Source organism: Portunus trituberculatus, chromosome 21, assembly GCF_017591435.1.
Source record: "Portunus trituberculatus isolate SZX2019 chromosome 21, ASM1759143v1, whole genome shotgun sequence".
Classification (NCBI taxonomy): Eukaryota; Metazoa; Arthropoda; class Malacostraca; order Decapoda; family Portunidae; genus Portunus; species Portunus trituberculatus.
In genome coordinates this window covers 10,205,833-10,217,067 of record NC_059275.1, presented here as the reverse complement: position 1 = coordinate 10,217,067, position 11,235 = coordinate 10,205,833, and the positions used below count along the sequence as shown (strand labels likewise).

Here is an 11,235-nt window from a genome sequence, read left to right as displayed (position 1 = left end):
CTCTCAATATTTTTCTTGTCTCAAATATCATGTTCTTTCTAATAGGGCACAATCTTTGTTATTTCCATTTCATAAGAACGTAAGAAAAGAGGGAATTCGCAAGAGGCTGTGTTGTCAGTCCTACATGTGGCAGTCCCTGTATGAGTTTTTTTTTTTTTTTTTTTTTTTAGTCCCTGTATGAGCAAAGCTACCTAATTCCATCTATCATTCCCATCCATAAATTTATCTAATCCTCTTTTAAAGCTTCCTACTGACCCAACACCAACATGACCACTGAATCCATTTCTTTCATCAACCACTTTTTTTAAAACCATGGTCTTCCCATTTTTCTCCTTAACCTGAATTTCTCAAGGTTAAACCCATTATTTCTGGTTCTGTCCCCACTACTGATCCTAAGAACTTTGCTCATGTCCCCTTTGTTATAACCCCTATGCTACTTACATACTTCTATCAGGTCCCCTTCCTAACCTATATCTCTCTAAGGAATGCAAATGAGTTTCTTCAATCTCTCTTCATAGGGAATATCTCTCATCCCTTGTATCTTTTTTTAGACATCCTCCTTTGCACTGACTCCAATAGACTTATATCCTTCATTTAATGTGGGGACCAGAATTGTACTGCATAATCCAGATGTGGTTTGACCAGCTCCAAGTATAATTATAGTATTACTTCAGGACTTCTGTTTTTAACACTCTTAAAAATTAATCCTAGTACTCTATTAGACTTATTTCTAGCCTCTATCCATTGCTTCCTTTGATCAGAGCTGACTATGATGCCTAAAATCTTTTTCATATCATACTTTGGACCTCCTAGTGCCTCATTTTTTTATTGTTTACCTCTTGTGTGGATTTCCTCTACTTACACTTAGGATCCTGCATTTGTTAATGTTGAATTGCATTTGCCATTTGTCTGTCCATTCATTTAGCCTGTCTTAAATCTGCCTGATGCAAATCTGGCCTTGTCAATCTCACCCATCTTCATGTCATTTCCAAATTTACTATCACCACCACTATTCAAATCATTGATATTATATTAGAAATAACAATGGCACTAGAACTGAATCCTGTGGCACCCCACTAATTACCTGACCCCACTCAGAGTTTGATCCATTGATTCCTACCCTCTGTCACGTATTGCCTAACCACACTTTAATCTAGCCTAATTTTACTATAAAAACTCAACACGTTTGCAAGGCTTGACTTTCCTTTCATAAAGCCATGTTGTGAGTGATTTATCAAGCCGTCTTTGTTTGTTTTTTTTGCTATTAATTCCATCAGTTTATCCACAATTGAAGTTAAGCTGACAGGTCTATAATTAGACATTTGAGTTTTATCCCTTTTCTTAAATAAAGCTTGTCTTCATAGTATTGCCACCGCACCTGATTCTAAGGACATCCTAAAAAGTTCTGTTAAAGGTTCACTGATGGCATCCTTACATTCCTTAAGTACTCTTGGACATATTTCGTCAGGTCCAATTTATGTGTTGCAAGTCAGTCAGTCTCTCTCTCTCTCTCTCTCTCTGTATGTGTTTCTTGTAAAGGTTACAAAAGTAATGTTAATGGATGATACACAACATTTATTAAACTATAATGTTTAGTGTTTCACGTTAAGATGTCAGTTATACAGAATCACTTAAATATTATACTTAAAATACTGCACATGAAAGACAAAGACCTGAAGTATCAATCATTTGTAGTATGCAAGTTAAGACAGAACCAAGTGTTATGACAATACATTCTTCACTCCATAATGTATTACAATCCTTTCTCTAGCATATGTGTAAAATAAAACATTAAAAAAGCAATCAATATTAATTAAAAGTACATTAAAAGAAATCAAAGTAAGGCATTCATGTTTAGCTTTTCTGCATTTTTTCTCCTTGTGGAAATTCTCAAAGAATATTAGAAGATACAAAACACCAATAAGCCAACAGGACTTCACATAGCAGTTAAGTTTATTGAGCTTGAACTTCCTCTGAATTATGATCCTATAACCAAAAATTTCCACCTTTATTTTGTTTTTTTATGGTCTTAAAAAAAAAAAAGTGTGGAAGACTAAACCAGCACAGTGAGGTGAAGATTTTTTTGTTTATGCTTAATGAAACAAATAATGTGCTAAGGTATACAAAACAGTAAACCTGAACAATACATGACCTTTAAGAATGGTGCAGAATGACATGTTTGGACAACAGGGTTTTGATAAAGGTCAGATACACAAGGTATGTCTAATTACACCCAGGCTGCAGAGGAGTTTGGGAGTTTGATGTGGTTTGTAGTGTACCTGTGTGTGGAAGAGCTTTAGGGCTGTGATTTGGCACAACAATGAAACTCTCACTGACCTGAAGATAAGAAACTGTAGATCAAATGAGGTATAAAAGCAACTTATGCATAGTATTACCAGCAGCCATTGCTTATTGCATGCAATGTGTGTAGTACATATGTAAAGGCATTTTTCCTAAGTGCATGAAATAGCAAATCTGTTTTCTTGGCTATGTCATGACCAAACATGACACAAGCAGCTTAATGAATTAACGTTAATCAATAAACAAGTAAATAAATAATAAGAACAATAAATCTGAAAAGAAATTTACTTTTGTGAGCACAACAAAAACACAGAATCTGAAGAGAATTTTTTTCTGATAATGATTTTCTGAAATTTTATGAATGAAATGCTTTGTATTATTCAAAGCCAAAGAAGGGAGTAAAACATTATTCAAAGCCAAAGAAAGGAATAAAACCATATAACACAATCTCTAGCTCATGTTCATCCCATCTGTCTGTGGTCAGATATCATTGGTGGACTTGTCTCCACATTATGGGTACATGACAAATTGCTTTATCTTAGTTTGCTTGTATTAAATGTGGCACACAGTAAAGTGCATATTAATCAACTTATTAATTCTTAAAAATGCAACCGTTTCCTTTTACCAGGCATTTATGAAAAATACCTTTAACTGAGATAAATTACATGTACTGTGCTAATTCATTTTTGATGACTGCAAATTACATTTTTACTTTTACTTAAACCTAATTGTGTTTTGCTTATTTTTCAGTTATTACCCTGTCATGCAACACCCAAGAGAGAGTAGGCATAGTATGAGACACTCCTATAATGACATGACACAACATTATACAGATTAAAAACAAATTAGATCTTATGCAGTGGCTTGCAATATAGAATTTACAACATGGATTTTAATTCCAATAACATCATGCCATGTCACCAAGTTATTTTACTAATTGGTACAATCAATACAAGAAAACAGTAAGAAACAACAAGCTACATAATTGAGCTAATAATAACATTTACATTAGAAACCTAACACTGAATGAATATCTAGTAACATATACACATACATAACTATAAACACTAAATGCACATATGTATGTGTGTGGAGATATAAAGTAACATCTCAGTATCTCAAGTCTAAAAACAAAAAGAAACACCAAACTATTATGAATAGCTACATCTTGTGTGAACACACTGTGTACTGCACACAACTCACTGTTCACATCTGTTCACATAAGCTCAATAATGATATTTCACTAAAAATAATGAGGCAAATACCAAGATAGCATGCAAAAAATGCTACTATACACAATCTGGTAATGAATGACTTGAATTCATATAGGCAAATTTTTCTTATTAACATTAAGTAAACACAAGTAATAACCAATATTTGTTGTGCATAAATTGTGTGGTAACAGTTATGCTTCCAGTGCAAATTAATACACAACCAAAATTATATAGTACTGCAGTTTCCTAAGTAACACATCAAACACATTTGGCTGGAATCATCTTACTCTTGAGTTATGCATCACAATAAATATGTAAAATAAAGTTCACAGCTTCCATTAATACAGCATCAATATTCTAATTATGACATTCAAAGTAGCTTAGTTCTTTGATTTAAATTCTATTTGCACACCCAAAACTTTGCAATATAAACAAATTGACCATGCCACATAAAAAGCTGGAACAAAATAAGATATGTGAACAATATCTATGCTGTACTAATTCACAATGTAACAAAATTTTTTATACATACTTTATAAAAATAAATTTCCATGAATACAATATAATTATATACTACTTCAATCACTAGATGCATCATAAATAATATCTGTGTGCTGTGCTAATTTACATAACATAAGGTTTTTATATATAGCACTTTATAAAAATAAATTTAGATAAATATACTATAATTACATACTATATCAGTCACTTGCTGCATCCATTTCACACTAATGGTTTCCCAGAATATACTGAAAGGAACAACCATCCCCTATCCTAACTGTATTGCAAAAATATTTTCCTGCTGGACAATCATACACTAGTATCAAGACATCACCACTGTCCCATCAGGCCTCCAGTGTCATGCTGGTGCATGTAAGTGCCATCTCAAGAGTGCGTTTGTCATTAAACATATTTTTCAAATCTTATAATGAAATCCCTTACAAAAATACATTTATAGTGTTTTGCTTTAATACCTATCAAAATCATGAAGCATTTCACATATGACACCAACAATGTCCTGTATTAAGATGAAAATTATTTTTCATAGCATTACATGCACAAGTGTTTGGAGAGAAACAATGGGAAATTCTTGGAGGAGTTTCAAGGAATAGGCATAAAAACAAATAGATAAATAGACAAGTTTGCATTGATATGAGTGCTTTATATGAATGCTCATTCACATAGCCATAAATAATTAATAGACTGAATCCTATGGTCCCAGCAAACAGGTTTGTTGTTCCAACTCTCCTGGGACCCACAATATAAGCATCTCTGCTCATAAATACATTAATGTACTTTTTCATTGGCATCAGATTATCTAAATGTTAACAATGCCTGATCAAGTATAGAATCTTTTTATATACTTTATCTCCAAACATCCATAAGTCATGTACAACATAAAACAACCGTATTAAGTTGTTCCTGGGATATCATATTCTCTGAACTACTTTTCCCGCATGCTATTTTCATTTTTTTTAAATACTACTAATGTAAAAAAAATAACCCGCACATCACTACATAGTACCATAACAAATTTGTAGTCATAAACTGAGAACACAGGATATTAGCATTTTATACACTAAAAATTTTAGGGAAGACTTTGCATTGGTCACAATGTAATATAATATGTACATAGCCATATGAAGTTGGCATCATACTAAACAAAATTCAGCGAACAGAATAAATCAAACCATCATGGTACAAATATCACAAAGTATTACAGGTATCAAGCTAAGAGATGGTCACCAGTGACAAGTAATACACTCATATCACATTTTAGTGTGATGATATGTTAGCATTCCACATGACATTCTGTGTCCACTGTCTGCTGAACAACTGTCTAGCTAGGCAACAAAAGACCATTGTTGTCCAATGCTTAACACTGTAGAATTCATATTGAAACATACAAGTGTGATCCCAACTTCACACCTTTACTTAGGAGGGGGATTCATAATCATATTCTGATATATTATACTTGAAATATCATGCATAGCACAGTATAGTATACAAGCATCTTATAACAAGACAGTTGTCTGAAAACATAACAGGACAGATACCAAACTCTACAATCTTTGAAACATGTAAAATATATTTGATCTCATAATTCATAAATCTAACATCAAATAATGTGAATTTATATGGAAGCATGATTGCACATACAATCTTAAACTTTACTGTATGTTACACAAGCAAAATTTAAATCCAATGGTAAGCTGATCACATCTAGGAAATCAATTAGAATCACAGAAACAAATTCATTATGATTTTTAAATCTCATAATTTCTAAATTTTCGTATAACATCAGAGGAATCACGCTCCCACTGTCCTGTAGGCCATGATATGTTGACCTCATCCTGGTTCCGGCCATATAGAAGGCCCTGTTCAGAGCTCCTCCTGCCCCCTGGCTTAGGGTGATGATGAGAATGGGGATGAGGGCCCTGGGACGTGCCGGCCGGTCCCAGCATCCTGTCCTTAGTGTTTGGGGCAGCCCAGTGCAGAGTCTGGAAGCACACTCACTATTAGCCTTACCATTGATTGAATATTTTGTTTGTATTTGTAGTTGTAGTAGTTTGTAGTTGTACCACTTTGATAATAAATTTAATGCAATAAACTTGATGCATGAAGTTGTTAGTAAGTGGCACTGTTATGACTTTAATATCAAAAGTATGAAGAACTTAGCAATGACTTCTCTCCTTTAATACAGACAGATTCCTTTACATGTTTGGACTCCAAAATCTACTCTGTCATGATCAAGTGTAGAATAAAATAACTATGATGATAGATTTTCACATAGTCACCTGGTATTCATTTCTTTGCTAAACTATATGAATTATTTTGTCACTTTACGTATACTATCCATAAATATTAAGTGAATAATATAGATAGTGGGGATGTGGATGAGGAGTGTGTGCTTACCGTTGTCATATGTCCTTTCATGGCACACCACTTCTCATAGCTGACAGCAATGCCACTGTTAAGCCATCGGTCATACTGGGCTCTCTTCTCTGGGTCTGTTAGTGTTTCCTTAGCAACCTAGGCATGATAGGAAGTCTGTATTGTCAAAGTCTGTGAACCTTACAAAATTCTGCATCTAAATTAAACCAAAGATAACAATACATCAATGTGCTGGAAATAATTAGCAAAGGAACAATTTATAAAAATTGGTCTTTAAATACAAGATATAAAAAGGATAACTTGATCATTTTACTATAGTAAAAATGTCCATCACTCTACAGATGAAAGAATTGCTATCATCACCTGCAACTCCTGAAACCTTGCCTCAGCCTGTGCATCATCAGGATTTTTATCAGGATGATGCTGCAGTGCCAACACTTTGTACTCAGCCTGGATCTGTTCCACCTGAATGAAGAAGAGAGATGAGTGGATATTACCAATGACAAATGTAATGCAAAATTTATGATTACTAATTACAATGTGGCCAGTGAAGATCAGTTCCCTTTCTCCCCCTACATGCCTGGAGGGTACGGGTTGAAGTGATTCTAATTCATGTAGGTATGTGTATAAGTGTTCTCTCACTCTCCTTTAAGAAGACAATATAAAAGAAAATAGTCTCTTTGATACTCATAATTTTATTCCTATGCTAGGTATAACAGTACAGTCACTGTATTGTGTATCATAAAGGGTGACTGAGAGAGATAAAAATAAGGAAATGGGAACCCCTCTTTCTATTTCCAGTGAAACTAGATGACATCTTATATGAATTTTTTTTTTTTTTTTTTTCTTTTGTTATGGCCTATAGAACCTGTAAGCATTCTTGAAGAGTATATGTGGGAAGCGCTGTTAAGCTTCCACCGATTAGTGGTGCAGGCAATTTTATTTATAGTGGTACCCATATTAGGGCCCATATCACCACCCAAGTGCATCATTGGTGTAACCAGGTGTAACCACCTTAATACCTTTGTATCATGGTGACATGTAGTTAACTTTAAACCACTCGACAAATGGCATAGCTTCAAAGCAGTAGCTATGTGGTGGGATTCAAACCTACACATGGACGTCTGCCCGATCCCATGCTCACCACCTTATCCACAGCCTCTCTTATAGACAGTCATTCATAATGAACCTGAGCAGTATGTACTTACAAACATTCCTAGTTTTGTAAGTGAAGTGTCATAGAAGTAACACTCATTTTGTATTGACATGATTCTGCACTGATATCACAGACATGATCTAGTTGGGTGTGATAATGAAAAAAAAAATAAATAAATAACAATAACTTTATTGGCAATAACCAATAATCAATAACCAGGGATAAATTTACAACCTCATAACCAATAACTAATAAATCAATACACCCAAAATTCCAACACTAGTGATAATGACATTGATATCTTGAATCTAAAAAACTGACAAGCCCAAATCTTTAATTTTATTTTTATAAAACTTATATATAAAAATCTTGGAAAAATTCAATCCAATGTTTATCCTGTCTCTCTACTAATGGAAAGTACTGTTTTGAATAAAATAAGTACATTTGATTTTGAAAGTTAAAACTTTAACAAGCATTTGGTCCAAACATAAAAATTGTTGATTATTGCTAATTAACAACCAAAAGCATCAGAAATACTGATGAAACAATAATGCTAGAAAAAATAATGATCAAATAGCCGATAACCTGACATAATTTTCACATTAGATCATCACGATAACACCTACCTATGGATACAATAGCAAGTAGCCTCATTGATCAGCTAATCTGATCATTCATATGTAAAACTGGAGTGAGTGGAAGGAAAGAATGTACATAGTATAGAAGCATGAAAGACAGACAAATGAAAGACGGGGTAAAAGATAAAAAGTGAGGAGATAATAAAAAAAAGCAACCAGTGTTAAGGGACAAGGAAGAGTAGGTTATCTTGTAATTGTAATCAAATAGTAAGTAAATATTCCAATTCATATTTGTTGCACAAGACAGGCATTTTGTTGAGAAATCATTAGTGTGAGGCTTCCATAATGTCAAAGCAAGATTTGATGATGCTGAAAAGCTAAACTGGAACCTCCCTTCTCATCCTTCATTAGGGTATTTTCTTTTTAATTTTCATATTTATTGGGATAAAGCCATTAAAATTCTATTATACTGTAATTTTTACAACTATTATCATTATTTTGTAAGAACATTATTACTGTAATAACAATAATATAAGAATGATTAATTCATATAATATCATTATCATCACTATTATCATATTATCATTATTATTAAATAATATTATAATCAATATGGTTACTGATACATTATTATAATTACAGTTATCAATATGATCATGTTATTATTATCGTTATTAAAAGTAGTGATAGAAGCAGTACGATAATGTCATCCGGAACAAAAGGAACACAATTAACAATTGTTACAGTTCAACTTCAATGCCAAGCTTCCTGTTAAAAGTGCGTGATGCGCGCTGCTTGGTCTAGATCAATTCAACAAATCACAAAGTTACCCATTGACACTTCTAAGACTGCAATAATCAATAAAGTTCTTCTCCTCACCAATGCAGGGAAATACATATCTAATCATGATTCCGCTAAAAATCGATTGATGGAGACGCAACAGGTCAGCGTCCACCTTTAAGAGGAAGCAAGTGCTACGCACGCCAAGCTATCCACGTAATTACTACTCACAGAGGAGCTTGGGTCACATCCCAATAGGATGTAGAAATTGTGTTTCTTCTTGTCCTCGGAGGAGAGTATTTCATCCATTCTGCCGCTGCCAGGAGGACGCTGGCTGGCTCACAGTTCCTGTCCGCCGCTTGTAAGGAGCAACTGTTGCTGTCAAGCAAGAGAAGCACTGAAGCAGGCCTGTGACGTCACAAGACTGACTTATGACGTAAACGAATCCGGCATACGTGATTGGACGTGCTGGGAATTATGCACCAATCCCTTCGCCAATAGGGTGCGTGTTGAGCCCAGCCTCTTTTGTTGACACAGACTGACGTCTGACCTTGGAGGTTGAATCTTTAACCTCTTTACGTTTGACAGACAGGCAGTGTTCCTATGAGCGATAATATATTCATATACATGTGATCAATACATCTCAGAACAATGGAAATATAAATATTTGTTGAATTGATAACACGGTGTAACAAAATTTTGACTTTTTTTTTGTCTTTGGTCAATTAATGTTATTTTCTATTTTCTTTAATCTAAAAAAGTAAGAATATAATGTTTATTCTCTTTAAACTTTGATTTTTATAAACTGGGCAGTGATTAATGTGTAAACAATTGTCGATCGTCATCAGTCATTACCCATTACTATAGTGCGTCCACTCTATGAAGTCCGTTCAGGGCAGGGCACATTCTGGAATTCCCATGAGTGCGACGTTGCCAGTTCGACTCCCAATTATCAGATTAAGTACCGACCCACCACCCATCTGTTAATCTCTCTCTCTCTCTCTCTCTCTCTCTCTCTCTCTCTCTCTCTCTGTAATTATTATTATTATTATTTAGGTAGTGCGGAAAAAAAGTCGAAATGAATAATAATAAATAATACTCCGGCGCCTTAGTTTTTGGTCCATTTTCTCTCAAACTTTCAGAAAATCTGTTAATCTCTCTCTCTCTCTCTCTGTAATTATTATTATTATTATTTAGGTAGTGCGGAAAAAAGTCGAAGTGAATAATAATAAATAATACTCCGGCGCCTTAGTTTTTGGTCCATTTTCTCTCAAACTTTCAGAAAATCCTCTTTGTGTGTGTGTGTGTGTGTGTGTATTTACCTAATTGTATTTACCTAATTGTAACATACGGGAAAAGAGCTATGCTCGTGTTGTCCCGTCTCCATATCTATTAATGTCCAGCTTTTTCTTAAAATCATGAATATTCCTTGCGTTGACCACTTCCACGTCTAAACTATTCCATGCTTCCACCCTTCTATGAGGGAAGCTATATTTTTTCACATCTCTCCTATAAGTGGCCATTTTTAGTTTTTTCCCATGCCCTCTCGACATTCTTTCATTCCACATACACAGATCTTCCCTATCCATTTTTCCATGCCAATCATCACTCTGTATATTGCTATCAGGTCTCCCCTTTCTCTTCTGTTTTCCAGGGTTGGAAGTTGCATTCTTTTCAGTCTGTCTTCATAAGTCAAATCTCTTAAGTCAGGCACCATTTTTGTTGCAGCCCTCTGTACTTTCTCTAGTTTCCTTATGTGTTTCTTTAAGTTCGGAGCCCACTGTATTGTTGCATATTCAAGCCTCGGTCTTATCATTGCAGTAATTATTTTCTTCATCATTTCTTCATCTAAATATACGAACGCCACTCTTATGTTCCTCAATAAGTTCAATACTTCTCCAATTATTTTGTTTATATGTCTCTCTGGCGATAGGTCATTGGTAATTGTCACCCCAAGGTCTTTTTCTTCATGACTGGTTTTATGTCTTCATTTCCTATCTTGTACATACTCCTGATTCTTCTTTCACTCTTGCCAAACTCTATTTTCTTGCATTTTGTCGTGTTGAACTCCATTTGCCATGTACAGCTCCATTTCCATATTCTGTCCAAGTCTTCCTGGAGTAGTTCGCAATCTTTGTCACATCTCACTTTTCTTAACAATTTTGCATCGTCTGCAAATAGGCTCACATAACTGGACACCCCATCCACCATGTCATTTATGTAGACCGCGAACATTACTGGTGCCAACACTGATCCCTGTGGAACTCCACTCTCCACCAAGCCCCATTCTGATGGTCTGTCCTTAATTATT

General features: G+C 34.5%; 1 protein-coding gene across 1 annotated transcript; it reads right to left on the bottom strand.

Moving 5' to 3' along the window:
• Positions 1-1,554: 1,554 nt before the first annotated feature.
• LOC123506980 (J domain-containing protein-like) lies at positions 1,555-9,446 on the bottom strand. Its single transcript, XM_045259446.1, has 4 exons — positions 9,156-9,446; positions 6,774-6,875; positions 6,432-6,548; positions 1,555-6,016 (listed from the first exon to the last, which is right to left on the bottom strand). Exons 1-4 carry the CDS (start codon positions 9,231-9,233, stop codon positions 5,783-5,785), a joined length of 531 nt encoding a protein of 176 aa, XP_045115381.1. The 5' UTR covers positions 9,234-9,446; the 3' UTR covers positions 1,555-5,782.
• Positions 9,447-11,235: the final 1,789 nt, after the last annotated feature.